Genomic DNA, 17,378 nt, shown 5'->3' with positions numbered 1-17,378 from the left:
AAAAAAAAAAAAAGAAAGAAGTGTTGTTTCCTCTTATGTAGGGATTTAATTATTTCAGATTTGATCTCAAGTTTGAGAGAATATTAAGGCCTCAGAAGGAATAGAATTGAAAAAGAACAAATAAATAAATTTTTAAAAAGAGAGTTAAGGCTATCTAGGGGACGTATAGAAACAGTACCTATTTCAAAGATACGAAAATGGAATCTTCTGAAGAGGCAGTTCCATTTCTGTGTGCCTTTTAGTGGTAATAAAGGCACTATTTTACTAAGTAAAGACACTTCACCATATACTTTATCACTAATCTTCCAAACAGCCCTTTGAGGCCAGTATCATTTTCTCTCTTTTGAAGAATAGAAAATGATGACACTGCTTAAGGTGGATCTGCATGATCTGCTCTGAGAGCCCTAGGGCCCCACCCATTGCATCCGGAGTTTCACAGATAATGCAGATTAAGGATACATTAGCTGAATAGAAAGTAATAAACTGCCTGAGGAACCCAGACTCTTGGAATATTTTTATCTGTTATGGAGGAGAAAAAAAGTATTATTTCTAAAAAAAAAAAAAAAAAAGAAGAAGAAAAGAAAAGGTTGGGCCGGGCGCAGTGGCTCATGCCTGTAATCCTAGCACTTTGGGAGGCCGAGGCAGGCGGATCACTAGGTTGGGAGTTCAAGACCAGCCTGGCCAACGTGGTGAAACCCCCCCCATCTCTACTGAAAATACAAAAATTAGCTAGGCATGGTGGCACGTTCCTGTAATCCTAGCTACTCGGGAGGCTGAGGCAGGAGAATTGCTTGAACCAGGACCCGGGAGGCCGGGTTTGCAGTGAGCCGAGATCGCGCCACTGCACTCTAGCCAGGGCTATAGAACAAGACTCCGTCTCAAAACAAGAAAAATTCTTTTAAAAAAGAGAGAGAAAAAGTTTATATCACTCTGTACAGAGGAAAAAGAAAAGTTTATAAACCACTGACCTAGCTTATCAGACAAGTTGAATTTTGTATGGTTTCCCTTTTAATGCTGGCTAAAATGAGACATTATTGTAAAGTACTTTATCTCTTCATTTTAACATATGAAAGTTTTTAGAGTATTAGAGCTATATCTTTCATTTAATCCTCTATACCATAGTCTTTAGTTCAACATTATTTGTTCAGCACACATTTTGAGTTTTCAGTCATGTCAGGCTGGGCTCGATGCTGGGGATGCAGTGGTTGATCAGACAAGCTCCTTCCTGTTCTCAAGGTGTTTGTCTTCTAGTAGAGGCAGTTAGTTTAATAATAAAATGAACAAATATCAGAGTGATAAATGGTATTAAGAAGGTAAAACAAGTTGGTGTGATAGAGGGAAGCTGGGAGCTGGAGTCTTCTAGAGGACATCTGGAGAAAGCCTCTCGGAGGAGAAGGTGTGGAGCCGAGGCCTGAGCAGGACTAAGGAGCCAGCTGTGCACAGAATTAAAAATGGGATCATGGAGAAATTAGAAGACATTAAGATTTCAATATGTATCAGACCTTGGGACAGAGGGGCATAGCTCTCTAAGCTCAGAATCTAATAGTAATAATCACAAAGGAAAAATTTGTCGGATTTGCCAAGGTAAAATTTATGGACTTCTGAATTTCAAAAATAACATTAAGTAGCAAATGAAAAACTATTTTAGCATATAAAGTGTGCACAGGATTAAGATAATTTATCAAAAGCTTGCATGGATGAATAAGAAAAATAGAAAACTCAGAGGGCAGATGGCAAAGCAGCATGATAAGACAGTCCTCAGAAGAGAACATGCAATTCATAAACATCACTAGGAATCAGAAATCCAACTAAGCCAATCTTTTTTTTTTTTTTTTTTTTTTAAATCAGGCAGAGTGCTGTGGCTCATGCCTAAAATCCCAGCACTTTGGGAGGCCGAGGCAGGCAGATTACTTGAGGTCAGGAGTTCCAGACCAGCCTGGCCAACATGGCGAAACCCCATCTCTACTAAATATCCAAAAATTAACCGGGCGTGATGGTGAGCGCCTGTAATCCCAACTACTCGGGAGGCTGAAGCAAGAGAATCGCTTAAACCTGGAGAGTGAAGGTTACAGTGAGCCAAGATCGAACCATTGCAGTCCAGCCTGGGTAGCAGAGTGAGGCTCTGTGTTAAAAAATGAAAAATAAATCCAACTAAATGAGGAATCATTTTGTAAAAATCTACTATATTAGGTTAAACTTTTTTTTACTAGTATCCCATACCAGGGAGAATACAGTGCAATTGTCCTTCTCATACATTGCTGATAACCCTATAAATTAGTAAAAGTTGCTTTCAAAAAGCAGTTGGTGGTGTGTCCCAAAATCCACAAAAAATACCTCTTTCTTGTCCCAGTAATTTCACCTGTGGGAATTTATTTTAAGTAAAAAACAAATTGTTAGGGGTAAATAAACATCTACACCAAAACATGCCTACATTATTTTAGTAGATACTTAGTAGATATTTTAGTAGACATTTAGTAGCAACCAAATGTCTAACAGTAGGGAAATGAATAAATCAAGATGGGTCTGCTCATTGGGATGTATACACACATGAGGAAGAATGGTTGTGACAGCTGCAGCAGCAGAAGGAAATGCTTTTGATACAATGGGAAATGGCAAACAGCAGCATGCAAAATTGTCTATATACTCTTTGTGATTGGTTTTTTATATGTGCATGGAAAAAACGGTCAAGGATATATACCAAACGCTAACAGTGGTATGTCAGAGTTATGGGGTGAACATTTTAAATGATATGTTTTGGGAAAAATTTTTCTCTAAAATCTTACCTGAAAACATACTTAAAACCTAAATGACAGTAATAAGGAAATTGACTCACTCTTCATCTTTCCACAAAAGAGCTTCGAAGGTACAATCGTGTGGGAGAGCCAAGACCTCCACGGCCTTGTGTCAAGAAATCTCCACAAAGTGACAGTGAATGATGGAGGGGGAGTTCTCAGAGTCATTACAGTAAGTCATTTTTTTTTTAAGGTTTAATTGCATATTTTAGCGTCTTTTTAATACACAAAAATGTTCTAAAATTTACCTTAGAGCCCAGGCAGCATGGAGCAATGATTCTGGTACGTTTTACAACATATTATATAGTAGCAAATGTTGTCTTCATAGTAAAGGCAAAAACTCACATACGATCTACAGCTCCAGCGTTAGTGAGTTTACAGTTTTGCGTTAAGATTGGTGCATTTTTAAAGTGCGATATTTCATTTCTCATTTTTGTTTCTTTTTTTGAGAGGGTCTCACTTCGTTGCCCAGGCTGGGGTGCAGTAGCACAATCACAGCTCACTGCAGCCTCCACCTCCTGGCTTAAACAGTCCTCCCACATAGCTGGACTGCAGGTGTGCACCACCACACCCAGCTAATTGTTTGTGTTTTTTGTAGAGATGGGGTTTCACCACGTTGCCCAGGCTGGTTGCAAACTTCTGAGCTCAAGTGATCCGCCCACCTACACTTCCCAAAGTGCTGTATTACAGGCATGAGCCACTGCGCCTGGCCTATTTCTCAGTAATTTTTAAGTTAGCATTCATTAAGAACAGCTGCTCAGTAGTATTCAGAGTATTTACTATCTCACCTTGAAAATAAAATCCCAGTTAAAATACTATAGATAGCCAGGCGTGGTGGCTAATGCCAATAATCCCAGAACTTTAGGAGGCTGAGGCAGGTGGATCACTTGAGGCCAGGAGTTTCACACCAGCCTGGGCAACACAGCAAGACCCCATCTGTACTAAAAATACAAAAACTTAACCAGACATGGTGGCACATGCCTGGAATCCCAACTACTTGGGTGACTGAGGCATGAGAATTGCTTGAACCTAGGAGGCAGAAGTTTCAGTGAGCTGAGATCACACCACTGCACTCCAGCCTGGGTGGCAGAGTGAGACTCTGTCTCACACAAAAAAAAGTGCCAAACTACTATAGATAAAAATATTGGAAAATAAGGTGGAGTGTACTGGCTTATGCCTGTAATCCCAGCACTTTGGGAGGGTAAGGTGGGTGGACCACTGGAGGTCAGGAGGTCGAGACCAGCCTGGCCAACATGGTGAAACCCCCGTCCCTACTAAATATACAATAAATAAATAACTGGGCATGGTGGCACATGCCTGTAATCCTAGCTACTTGAGAGGCTGAGGTGGGAGGATTGCTTGAACCCCAGAGGTGGAGGTTGCAGCGAGCCAAGATCATGCCACTGCACTCCAGCCTGGGCAACAGAGCAAGACTCCATCTCAAAAAAATAAATAAATAAATAGAAAATAAGATTGAGTACTTTCATTTATTTTGCTGAAGCAACTCTGGGATTTCTGACTCTCATATTTCTCATTCAGCTTTGCTTTAAATTTAAAACAGTTCGACAGGTGAATTTCTCAAAGTAAATGTAGGACAATAAAGAAGGTGTAGGAAGACTTAAAATGAACTTTAGTAAACAAATGGTGTATATGGTGGAATCATAGACAATCTTTTATTCCCCTTGATCTCCCGTCTAATGATTAGGAATGTACTTGGCATTTAAATTCACAAGCTTAGTGAATGAATATTAACCTCATTCACATGGATTAATTTCTGAGTTGAAATGAATATGTAATATGTTATTACTCATTCAAAAAGCATTTACTGCACACCTGTTGTAAGGCAGAAACAATGGCAGGGTAAAATAGACATACTAGTGGCCTACAGTGGAACTTACAGTCCAGTGAGGAAGAACGATATTAAAGAAATAGACCATAAATTCATATGTAGTTATACATTTAGATTTGTAGGCCATGTTTAGGATTTCATTGATGTTATAGGATTTAGGATTTATTATGACAAGTAAATTTCACAAAGTAAATGGAGGGCAATAAAGATGGTATTTACTTTAGTAGACACACACACCATTTGTTTACTAAAGTTCATTTTAAGTCTTATGAAAATTTTTTTATTTAAAATAGAAAGTTTTATGGAATTATGACATTTTTCTTTCCTTATTTTCAAGGCAAATATCTTTACTATCTTGCCTCCTTTTCTATTTATGAAACTTTAAAATGCCCAGCATATGCCAAAATTCTATGGTATTGGTTACACTAAAAGAAAATAAGTTGGCTGGGCACAGTGGCTCACGCTTGTAATCCCAGCACTTTGGGAGGCTGAGGTGGGAGGATCACGAGGTCAAGAGATCAAGACCAGCCTGGCCAACATGGTGAAACCCCATCTCTACTAAAAATACTGGGCGTGGTGGCGGGTGCCTGTAGTCCCAGCTACTCGGAAGGCTGAGGCAGGAGAATTGCTTGAATCCAGGAGGTGGAGGTTGCAGTGAGCCGAGATCGCGCCACTGCACTCCAGCCTGGCTGCAGAGCAAGACTCCATTGCAAAAAAAAAGAAATAAGTTTACTTCTGAGTTGAGAACTAGGTTCAAATGTAAAGACTCAAATGATCTGCTTTGGGAATAAAAAATATAGAGGGCTAAAGATAGCTTAAACATACAGTTAACCTGAAAAAAACAAAAACAAAACCAGGGCTGGGCATGGTGGCTCACACCTGTAATCTCAGCACTTTGGGAGACCGAGGCTGGCAGATCACGAGGTCAGAAGATGAAGACCATCCTGGCCAACACAGTGAAACCACGTCTCTACTAAAAATACAAAAAATTAGCCAGGCGTGGTGGTAGGCACATGTAGTCCCAGCTACTCGAGAGGCTGAGGCTGGCTGGCTGGAAAATGTCATGAACCCGGGAGGCAGAGCTTGCAGTGAGCCGAGATGGAGCCACTGCACTCCAGCCTGGGCGACAGAGCAAGTCTCCAGCTCAAAAAACAAACAAAAAACAAACAAACAAAAAAACCAGGTAACTTTAAAGCCCCCGCTAAGAAACCCCAGGTGCAAATTAAGGTTTTCATCACAAATGTGTACAGCTGAGAGTTTTCACTAAGTTTTATTCCCTTGCCAGCAAGTGATGTCAGAAAAATTTTAAAGACAAACAAAAAGCCAAGTTGTGACCTTTCCAGAGATAAGTTAGTAAACAGAAATTACTATTGAGTTCTAAAGCCAAAACAATACAGAAATATACAATAAAAAATAAAGCATAGGCTGGGCGCTGTGGCTCACACCTGTAATTCCAGCATTTTGGGAGGCCGAGTTGGGCAGATCACCTGAGATCAGGAGTTTGAGACCAGCCTGACTAACATGGTGAAACCCCATCTCTACTAAAAATACAAAAATTAGCCAGGTATCGTGGCTAACGACTATAATTCCAGCTACTCGAGAGGCTGAGGAAGGAGAATCACTTGAACCCGGGAGGTAGAGGTTGCAGTGAGCCAAGATCACACCATTGCACTCCAGCCTGGGCAACAAGAGCAAAACTCTGTCTCAAAAAAGTAAATAAGTAGGCCGGGCGATGGCTCACACCTGTAATCCTAGCACTGTAGGAAGCCAAGGCGGGCGGATCACCTGAGGTCAGGGGTTCGAGACCAGCCTGGCCAACGTGGTGAAACACCCGTCTCTACTAAAAATACAAAATTTAGCCAGGCATGCTGGCAGGTGCCTGTAATCTCAGCTACTTGAGAGGCTGAGGCAAGAGAATCGCTTGAACCCGGGAGGTGGAGGTTGTGGTGAGTCAAGATGGCACCATCACACTCCAGCCTGGGGGACAAGAGCAAGACTTCGTCTCAAAAAAAAAAGTAAATAACAAATAAAGCATATACAATCTTTTATGGAACTACAAGGTTGGAATCTGTAGCATGCACCTTTAGTAATTTTCACAGCATTTGGCTACAAACGTTTTATTTTATTTATTTTATTTTTTTGAGATGGAGTCTCGCTCTGTCACCCAGGCTGGAGTACAGTGGCACGATCTTGGCTCACCGCGATCTCCTACTCCCGGGTTCAAGTGATACTCCTGCCTCAGCCTCCAGAGTAGCTGGGATTATAGGCACGCACCACCATGCCTAGCTAATTTTTTTGTATTTTTAGTAGAGACAGTGTTTCACCATATTAGCCAGGATGGCCTTGATCTCCTGACCTCGTGATCCACCCACCTCCACCTCCCAAAGTGCTGGGATTACAGGTGTGAGCCACCACGCCTGGCCTACAGACATATTTTAAATTAAATGACAAGTTACTACAGTGACCTCAGATGACTTGTTCTACTGGCCTTAAAACATTGCTTTGTACAGTACAACTCTGCTGAAAAGATCTGTTTAAGAATAGCCAAGCAGTAGCTCTCTTGATTAAATGAAGGTGTAGAAAAAATCCTGTAAATACACTGAATATGGACTCTTAACAGTCTGATCTAGCCCACAACAGCCAGACAATACTCTGGTAGATGTACCATAGTGGTTTACTGTATACAGAAGTGAAACAGCTCACTCTGAGTAAGGCCATTGGGTAACTTTTGAAGAGAGATAACTCTCTAATAATGAAAGATTCTCCATTCTAAGAGGTAGAAAGGACTATCATTGGCTGCTGGCTCGATAGGCTTAGGCACCTTCAACAACATCAGCAGGCTGGGCACAGTGGCCCACACCTGTAATCCCAGCACTTCAGGAGACCGAGGCGGGAGGATCGCTTGAGCCCAGGAATTCAAGACCAGCCCAGGCAATACACTGAGACCTCTTCTCTACAAAAAAATTTATAAATGTTAGCTGGGCATGGTGGCACACACCTGTAGTCCCAGCTACTTGTGAGGCTGAGGTGGGAAGATTGTATGTTCAAGGCTAGAATGAGGTATCATTGCACCACTGCACTCAGCCTGAGCATCAGAGTGAAACCCTGTCTGTAAAATGAAATTAGGCCGGGTGTCCCAGCACTTTGGGAGGCTGAGGCAGGCTGATCACCCGAGGTCAGGAGTTGGAGACCAGCCTGACCAACGTGGTGAAATCCTGTCTCTTATTTAAAAAAAAAAATTTAAAAATTAAAAAAAAAATTTAAATCAATATTCAGTAGAGTTCAATTTGAATATTTGGGTTAGATTGTTGATTTTGAGCCTTTCTCTGCATTGTCACTTAACTTTAAAGTGTGCCAAGATGTATTTGAACTCACGAGAATTTTTAGTTTCCAAAAAATCAAAGGTCATAATATATATTTTTTTAAGTGGTGGGGTTGGGATATAAAATAAATTGCTTTTTGTACCATTAGAGTAGCAAGTACATAAATATGATTCTATGTAAGTTGCAATTCTGAACACCTTATGGAATGTTGGGTATACCTTATCTTTAGTATTGTAATTAGATAACAAAAATAGTAGAATACCATATGTCATCCTGATATTATAAGCCTCTAGTGCACCAGCATCTTAGATGCATTTATCTGCTGCAAGTGGAGTCATATTATGACTTGTCAAATCGATTTTAAAATATGATAAATGTATTTTTAGTAACGAAACATTGAGTACATTCTTATTCCTTTCAGGCTGGGGAGGGTGCATTGCCTCATGAATTCTTGGAAGGTGTGGAGGGAGTTGCAGGTGGTTTTATATATACTATTCAGGGTAAGTTGGCTAGTTGAAACTTGAAAAATACACTGAATCTCATACACTTAATCTTTATACTTGACAGAAAAGGAGGTTTTTTTTGTCTTTTAAAAAACTTTATTCAGATAAAAGTCACCCTTTTAAAGTGGTTGAGTGGTTTTAGTGTATTCATAGAGTTCTACAACCGGCTCATCTCCCAAAAGGAAACCCCACACCCATTAGCAGTTACTCCTCATTCTTCCCTGCCCAACCTCCCACCCCCTAACAACTACTGATGTGCTTTCTTTCTCTATGGATTTGCCTATTTTGAACATTTCACATAAATGGAAATGTACAGTATGTGCTCTGTGTGTCGGTTTCTTGCTGTAACATGTTTTCCAGGTCCGTCCATTTTGTATGTGTCAGTACTTCTTTTTTATGATCATATAATATTCTATTGCATCGATATGCCCTGTTTTATTCATTCATTAATTGATGGACATTTAGATTGCTTCTACTTTTTGAATATGAATAATTTTATAGTAAACATGTAGGTACAAGTTTTTGTGTGGTCATATATTTCCATTTCTCTTAAATCTCTAGGAGTAGAAGACCCGGGTCATGTAATTGTGTGTTTAATCACTTGAGGCACTGCCCGTTTGTTTTGTAAAGCAGCAGCCCAGTTTACATTTCCATAGTCCGTATATGAGGATTCTAGTTTCTCCATATTCTTGTCGACACTTACTAAATTGTCTGTCTTTTAAAACATACCAATCCTAGTGGGTGTAAATTGTTATTTCATTGTGATTTTTATTTGTATTTCCATAATAACTAATGATGTTGAGCATTTTTTTCATGTGCTTATTGGCCATTTGTGTATCTTCCTTTTTTGTTTTATTGTTTTTCTTCTTCTTTTTTTTTTTTTTTTTTTGGGACGGGGCCTCACGCTGTTGCCCAGTCTGGAGTGCAGTGGCATGATTACAGCTCACTTTGGCTCAACCTCCCTGGGCTTAAGTGAACTTCCCATTTCAGCCTCCTGAATAGCTGGGACTACAAGTGCATGCCACCATGCCCAGCTAATTATTAAATATTTTGTAGAGACAGGGTTTTGTCATATTGCTCAGGCTGCACACTGTTAAAAGGGTGAATTATTCTGGTATGTGAACTAGATGTGGGAAGTGAGGGAGAGAGGAGGAGGGAGGAAGTGAGGGAGGGAGGGGTGGAGAGAAGGAGAAGGTAGTGAGGGAGGGAAGGGGTGGAGGGAAGGAGGGAGGAAAGGAGGGGAGAGAGAGAGGGTCATTTGTATATCTTTAGAGAAATATCTGTTCAGATCCTTTGCCCATTTATAAAATTATTTTGTTATTGTTGAATTGTAAGCGTTCTTTATATATTCTGGATACAAGTCCCTTATCAGATACACGCTTTACAAATAGTGCCCTTTAACACACAAAAGCAAATTTTGATGAAGTCCAGTTTTGTCACGTTTTTGCTGTCATATGTAAGGAACCATTTGTCTAATGTGAGGTCACAAAGATCTGTGTTTTGTTTTACAGTTCCAAGAATTTTATAGTTTTGGCACTTATACGTAGGCCTTGGATCCATGTTCATTTTCATGTATGGCATGAAATAGAGGTTTAACTTCATTATTTTGCCTGTGGATATCCAGTTGTCCCAGCACCCATAATTGTTGAAAATCAATGACTGTAAATGTAAGGATTTATTTCTGGACTCTTAATTCTCTTCCATTGATCTGTATGTCTGTGTCCTTAACCAGTACTACACTGTCTTGATTATGTAGCTTTTTAGTAAGATTTAAAATTGGGAGGCTGGGCGTGGTGGCTCACACCTGTAATCCCAGCACTTTGGGAGGCTGAGGCAGGTGGATCATGAGGTCAGGAGTTCGAGACCAGCCTGACCAACATGGTGAAACTCTGTCTCGACTAAAAATACAAAAAAAAAATGAGCCAGGCGTGCTGTCGGGCGCCTGTAATCCCAGCTACTCCAGAGACAGGCAGGAGAATCGCTTGAACCTGGGAGGTGGAGGTTGCAGTGAGCTGAGATTGCCACTGCACTTCAGCCTGGGTGACAGAGCAAGACTCCGTCTCAAAAAAAAAAAATAAGAAATTAGAAAATGTGAATCCTCTAACCTTGTTCTTTATCAAGCTTGATTGGCTATTCTGGGTCTCTTGCACTTCCATATGAATTTTATGATCAGCTTGTCAATTTGTGCAAAAAAAAGAAAACCTAGCTGGAATGTTTTACGGGATTGCGCATATATATATATATATATATATATATATTCATATATATGAATAAAGATATATTTAATTTCAATAGGTTTTGGGGGAACAGGTCGTGTTTGATTACATGAATAAGTTCTTTAGTGGTGATTTCTGAGATTTTGGTGCACCCATCAGCCAAGCAGTGTACACTGTAACCAATGTGTAGTCTTATTCCTACCCCTCCCACCCTTTCCCCACCGGGTCCCCAGAGTCCATTGTATCATTCTTATGCCTTTGCAGCCTCATAGCTTAGCTCCCACTTAGGAGTGAGAACATGCGATGTTTGCATTGCCATTCCTGAGTCACTTCACTTAGAACAATGGCCTCTGGCTCCACACAGGTGCTGTGAATGCCATTATTTTGTTTCTTTCTGTGGCCGAGTAGTATTCTGTATATATACACATACATACCACATTTTCTTTACTCATTAATTGATGGGCATTTGGGCTGGTTCCATATTTTTGCAGGTGCGAATTGTGCTGCTATAAACATGCATGTGCAAGTATCTTTTTCATATAATGATTTATTTTCCTTTGGTAGATACCCAGTAATGGGATTGCTGGATCAAATGGTAGATCTACCTTTAGTTCTTCAAGGAATCTCCACACTGTTTCCATAGTGGTTGTACTAGTTCACATTCCCATCAGGGATTGCATTCTGTCTGTGGATCAACCTGGGGAGTATTGCCATGTTAACGGTATTAAGTCTCTGAGCATCCATGTCTTACTAAATTTCCTTCGGTGATGTTTGATTTTCAGTATAAAAGTATTGCACTTCTAGGCCGGGCTCGGTGGCTCACGCCTGTAATCCCAGCACTTTGGGAGGCTGAGGTGGGCGGATGACCAGGTCAGGAGATCCAGACCGTCATGGCTAACACGGTGAAACCCCGTGTCTACTAAAAATACAAAAAACAATTAGCCGGGCATGGTGGCAGGTGCCTGTAGTCCCAGCTACTCGAGATGCTGAGGCAGGAGAATGGCGTGAACCCAGGAGGCAGATCTTGCAGTGAGCCAAGATCGCGCCCCTGCACTCCAGCCCAGGCAACAGAGCGAGACTTCGTCTCAAAAAAAAAAAAACAACAGTCTTGCACTTCTTTTGTTACATTCTTAAATACTTATGTTATCTTTTTGATGCTGTTGTAAGTGGAATTGTTTTTCTAATTTGATTTCAAGATTGTTCATTGCGAGTATATAAACATACAGTTGGTTTTTGTGATTGATCTGTGTGCTGCAACATTGCCGAACAGGTCCATGTATTAATCATTTTATAGTTAGACCTTATGATTTTCTACATGCAAGGTCATTTCATCTGTAAGAAGAGATAGTTTTGCTTCTTCCTTTTCAATCCGGATGCCTTTTATTTTTCTTATCTGATTGTCCTGGCTAGAATATGTATGTTGAATAGAAGTGGCAAAAGCAGACATCCTTTCATGTTCCTGACATATTAATTTATGCTCATATTTTTCAGATACATGCAGTGAAACAAAATGTGTTCCTAGTCTAAAAGGCTTGTATTTAATTTCTGCACTCCTGTTGTTACCAGCCATTTTCCTGTTACTATAATTTTATAACACTTTCACTTTCCTTCAAGTGTTAAATTATACAGATGCTCCTTGACTTACGATGTTACACCCTGATGAACCCATCTTAAGTTAAAAATGTATGTTGAAAATGCATTTCATCCACTTAGCCTGCCGAATGTTACAGCTTAGCCTCACCTACCTTAAACTTGCTCGGAACACTTACATTAGCCCACAGCTGGGCAAAATAATCTAACACAAAGCCTATTGCATAATAAGGATTGAACATCTCACATAATTAAAGACTAGTCACATGATAAACAGAATGGTTGCATGTGTACTCAAAGCATGGTTTCTGGTGAACATGTATTGTTTTTACCTTACCGTAAAGTCAAAAAATTGTAAGTCTAAATAGGAGTTCAGGCCAGGCACAGTAGCTCATGCCTGTAATCCCAGCACTTTGGGAGGCCAAGGCAGGTGGATCACAAGGTCAGGAGTTTAAGACCAGCCAGACCAACATGATGAAACCCTGTCTCTACTAAAAATACAAAAATTAGCCAAGCGTGGTGTGCACGCCTGTAATCCTAGCTATTTGGGAGGCCGAGGCAGGAGAATCGCTTGAATCTGGGAGGCAGAGGTTGCAATAAGCTGAGATAGCACTACTGCACTCCAACCCGGGTGACAGAGCAAGACTCTATCTCAAAAAAACAAAAAAACAGGAGGTCATATACCTCTGTGTTTCTCAAAGGCTGGTCTGTGTTCTATCTGCCTGCATCAGGGTCGCAGCAGTGGCCATTAAAAATACAGATTCCTGGGAAGCAGGGCAAAAGGAAAAAAATAGATTCCTGGGCTGCACCCCAGACCTACTGAATCTTTAGGCTTAGGACCCAGGAATCTGCGTTTCAGCAAAGCATTCCCAAGAATCACTGATTGAATCCAGCACCATTTTCTACAAGCGAGACTGCTGTGGTCTAGAGACAACAGAACTTGTCCAGTATCTCACAAGTCATGAGAGGCAGAAGTCAGATGTAGGCCTTCAGCTCCCCACCTCATCCTTTCCAGTTGCAGTGATAAAGAGTGCAGTGGCAAATTGTATTTCATTTCCTTTGCCACCCTCAGCAGCTCACTTTCTTTGTGTTTTTCAAAAATTTTCTTTAATTTGATTGAGACATTTTTAGAAAATCCTGACGTCTCCTGCCACAGCGAAAGAATTGCCTTAAATCAGTAGGATCTGGGGATAGTCCCTGCACACATGTGACAAGTGACTCATTAACTTGTGAAGTGGCAGATAAATTGTCTTTTAAGCACGTTAGTAATCATTTTTATTATGAAATATCTTGGCCAGGCACAGTAGCTCTCGCCTGTAATCCCAGAATTTTGGGAGACTGAGGCAAGAAGATCTCTTGAGCCCAGAATTTCGAGACCAGCCTGGACAACATAGCAAGACCCCATCTCTACAAAAAAACTTAAAAATTTCCTTGGTGTGGTGACAGGTGCCAGTAGTACCAGCTACTTGGGAAGCTGAGATGGGAGGATCACTTGAGCCCAGGAAGCTGAGGCTGCAGTAAGCTGTGATTGCACCACTGCATTCTAGCCCAGGTGATAGAACAAGACCCTGTCTCAAAAGAAAAAAAAGGAAATAATCATAAATACACCAGAAATAGTACTGAAACTCCCAGGTACCCAGCGCTCAGAATTAACAAATGTTTACATTTTTTCATATTCGTTTGTGTGTTTTTTTTTTTTTAATAAAATATGGCCAGGCACGGTGGCGCATACTCGTAATCTTAGCACTTTGGGAGGCCGAGGTGGGTGGATCACCTGAGGTTAGGAGTTTGAGACCAGCCTGGCCAACATGGCAAAACCCCGCCTCTTGTTACAAACAGTTTTTACAATTGTTTGTAAAAATACAAACAATTAGCTGGGCATGGTGGCAGGCTCCTGTAATCCCAGCTATTCACGAGGGAGGCTGAGACAGGAGAATCCTTGAACCTGGGAGGTGGAGATTACAGTGAGCTGAGATCATACTACTGTACTCCAGTCTGGGCAACAGAGTGAGACTCTGTCTCAAAAAAAAAAAAAAGAAAAGAAAAAAGAAAACATTATATGCCGGGTGCGGTGGCTCACGCCTGTAATCCCAACACTTCAGGAGGCTGAGGCAGGTGGATCACTTGAGATCAGGAGTTCAAGACCAGCTGGCCAACATGGTGAAACCTCGTCTCTACTAAAAATACAAAAATTAGCTGGGCGTGGTGGCACACGCCTGTAATCCCAGCTACTTGGGAGGCTGAGGCAGGAGAATCACTTGAATCCGGGAGGTGGAGGTTGCAGTGAACCGAGATGACGCCACTGCACTCTAGCCTGGACAACAGAGCGAGACTGTCTCAAAAAAAAAAAAAAAAGAAGAAGAAAGAAAGAAAACACTGTAGGTGCAGCTGAAACCTTCCTGTTGTGATTCTCCCTAGATGTATTCCTCTTCCTTCTCCTCAAACGGGGTGCCACTTTCCTAAAATTCATGTGTGCCCTTCCCATTCTTAGTTTTCTACTTTGAACATATTTACATCTCTTTATTTATTTGAGACAGGGTCTCGCTCTGTTGCCCAGGCTGGATGGAGTTCAGTGGTATGACCATAGCTCACTGCAGCCTTGAACTCCTGAGCTCCAGGGATCCTCCTGCCTTGGCCTCCCGAGAAGCTGGGACCAGAGGCATGCACCACGATGCCTGGCTAATTTTTAAATTTTATTTAGAGATGGGGGTCTCCCTGTATTACCTAGAGTGATCTCAAACTTCTGGGCTTAAGCGTCCTCGGCCTCCCAAAGTGCTGGGATTACAGGCATAAGGCACCACGCCTGATGATGTCTTTAAATAACATAGTTTTGAATATTTTATAATTGATATCTGTGGCGTCATACTGTATTATCACTTGGCAATTTTCACTCAACTTTATTTTTCCATCTCAATCCTTTTAACACGCAAGATCAGGGTAATTTTTTTAACTGCTATATTTCATGATGTGAATATACCACAACCTGGCTACTTTTTTTTCTCTCAGTGGACATTTAGGTTGGTCCCGTTTTTCTGCCACAATTACAAACAGTGCTGTAATTAATAGCCTCATGTGAAATAACGTTAGTAGGGATATATCTACAAGTGGCCTCAACTGAACCATAAGGTGTACACGTTTTCAGCCTAAATAGATATTGCCAAATTGCTTTCCAGAGTGGGGGCATCCACTTAAACCTACTGGCAGTGTATGAGAGTTCCCATTTTTCTACCTAAAGTTCCAAACAACTGCATGTGTTTCTGTTAGGTTACCTTGGGCAAAGAACTGTAGTGTACATCATAAGTTCTGAGTGGTAAGTTTACAATAGCATTTTTCTCCAACTCTCAACTTTTCCTTTTTAGAAGGTGATGCTCTCTTACACAGCCTTCATTCTCGCCCTCAAAGACTTATTGATCATATAAGGAATCTCCATGAGGAAGATGCCTTACTGAAGGAGGAAAGCAGCATCTATGATGATATTGTTTTTGTGGATGTTGTCGACACTTATCGTAATGTTCCTGCAAAATTATTGAACTTCTATAGATGGTAGGTTGTAAAAATGCTGGGTAGGTAGAACTTGTTTTATTGTTAGTTTCTTTTTTTTTTTTTTTTTTGAGATGGGGTTCTTACTATGTTTCCTAGGCTGGTCTTGAACTCCTGAGTGCAAGCAAACCTCTTGCCTTAGCCTCCTGAGTAGCTAAGATTACAGGCGCGTGACACTGTGCCTGTCTTATTGTTCTTTTGCTATCGAGACAATTTATCAACTTCAAACCACTGAGATTTCAACAAATAAAAACAAACCTAAGGCCACTGAGCACCTGGGATATGACCTATTGTATCCCAGTTCCTTGTGAAAACTAAGCTTCTAAGATGCTGCCTCTTTATTTTGATAAAGATCCACAATGTGATATTAACCTATCAAAAACACGGCAAAAATTGGCTGGTAGCTTGTGCCTGCCGGCAGCACTTTTGGGAAGCCAAGGCAGGCAGATCACTTGAGATCTGGAGTCTGAGACCAGCCTGGCCGCCATGGTAAAACCCCGTTTCTACTAAAAATACAAAAATTAGCCAAGTGTGGTGGCGAGCGCCTATAATCCCAGCTACTCAGGAGGCTGAGGCATGAGAATCACTTGCACCCAGAAGGCGGAGGTTGCAGTGAGCCAAGATCACACCACTCCACTCCAGCCTGGGCAGCAGAGTGAGACTCTGTCTCAAAAAAAAAAGAAGAAAAAGGCAAAAATTGATTCATTTTGAGTCATTTCTACTTGCCTTGGTTTTCTCAAGCCAGCATTAGACAACAATCAGTGAGTTTGGGAATGGTTCATTTTTAGTTGTATTTATACCCACCTACCCAGATTCCCCAGTTATAGTCACTCACATTTAGGTTACTGATAGAAATTCTCTTCTACTGAATATCCACCTTATACTTCCAGTCTCTACTGCATCCAGTTAAAAACTACCTCCCTGATTCTAAAACTCATATAGCTGGCTTACTGAAAATCCACAACTCCCAGAAGCAATCGTATTTATAATTTCCCAGACCCTCCAGTGTTTCTTGGAACTTACTTGTAACTCCTAGTTTTATAACAATAATAACAGTAACAATATATAATAATAGTAACATATATATATATGAAATCTTAACATGTATAGTTATTAGAATTATTAGTTACTCTAGGATCTCAGAATTTTCTGTTGAGTCTCCTGATACTGTCTATCCTTACCATGGAGCTAAAACTTTCAAACTGTATCTCTGATTAGGCCAAACCTGTAAAGGGTATTCTCTTTTTATTTTTTTCACTTTTATTTTTAAAAACCTTCTCCTGTTCCTTGGTGAGGCCCAGGGTCTGCCTCCTTCTTTTCTTTTCTGTTGCCCTAGACAGAGTGGGAAGTTACCAAGAACAGTACTTTATGGATACAGTTCCCTGGTCCTTAGGGGTAGATGGTTTAATTGGTTTATGGAAGGTAATGTTTCTTAGCTGGGGCAAATTATTTATGTATTTATTTATTTATTTAGTTAGTTAGTTAGTTATAAATAGAAATAAAGTCTCAAGCAGTCTTCCTGCCTCGGCCTCCCAAAGTTCCGGGATTATAGGCGTGAGCCACCA

The 17,378-nt window shown here is 40.8% G+C and overlaps 1 protein-coding gene across 1 annotated transcript in view; it reads left to right on the top strand.

The window, feature by feature from the left end:
• B3GALNT2 (beta-1,3-N-acetylgalactosaminyltransferase 2) overlaps nt 1-17,378 on the top strand; it is an 88,581-nt gene that overhangs the window by 61,384 nt on the left and 9,819 nt on the right. The window contains exons 7-9 of the mRNA XM_011935759.1: nt 2,854-2,964; nt 8,386-8,464; nt 15,633-15,816. Of these exons, the coding sequence (XP_011791149.1) occupies nt 2,854-2,964; nt 8,386-8,464; nt 15,633-15,816 (374 nt within the window). The remainder of the gene's footprint in view (nt 1-2,853; nt 2,965-8,385; nt 8,465-15,632; nt 15,817-17,378) is intronic.

The sequence above is a fragment of the Colobus angolensis genome, unplaced genomic scaffold (genome assembly GCF_000951035.1).
Source record: "Colobus angolensis palliatus isolate OR3802 unplaced genomic scaffold, Cang.pa_1.0 Scaffold148, whole genome shotgun sequence".
Taxonomy (NCBI): Eukaryota; Metazoa; Chordata; class Mammalia; order Primates; family Cercopithecidae; genus Colobus; species Colobus angolensis.
The sequence above is the reverse complement of the archived record's forward strand: the minus strand, read 5'-3'. Positions and strand labels throughout refer to the sequence as shown.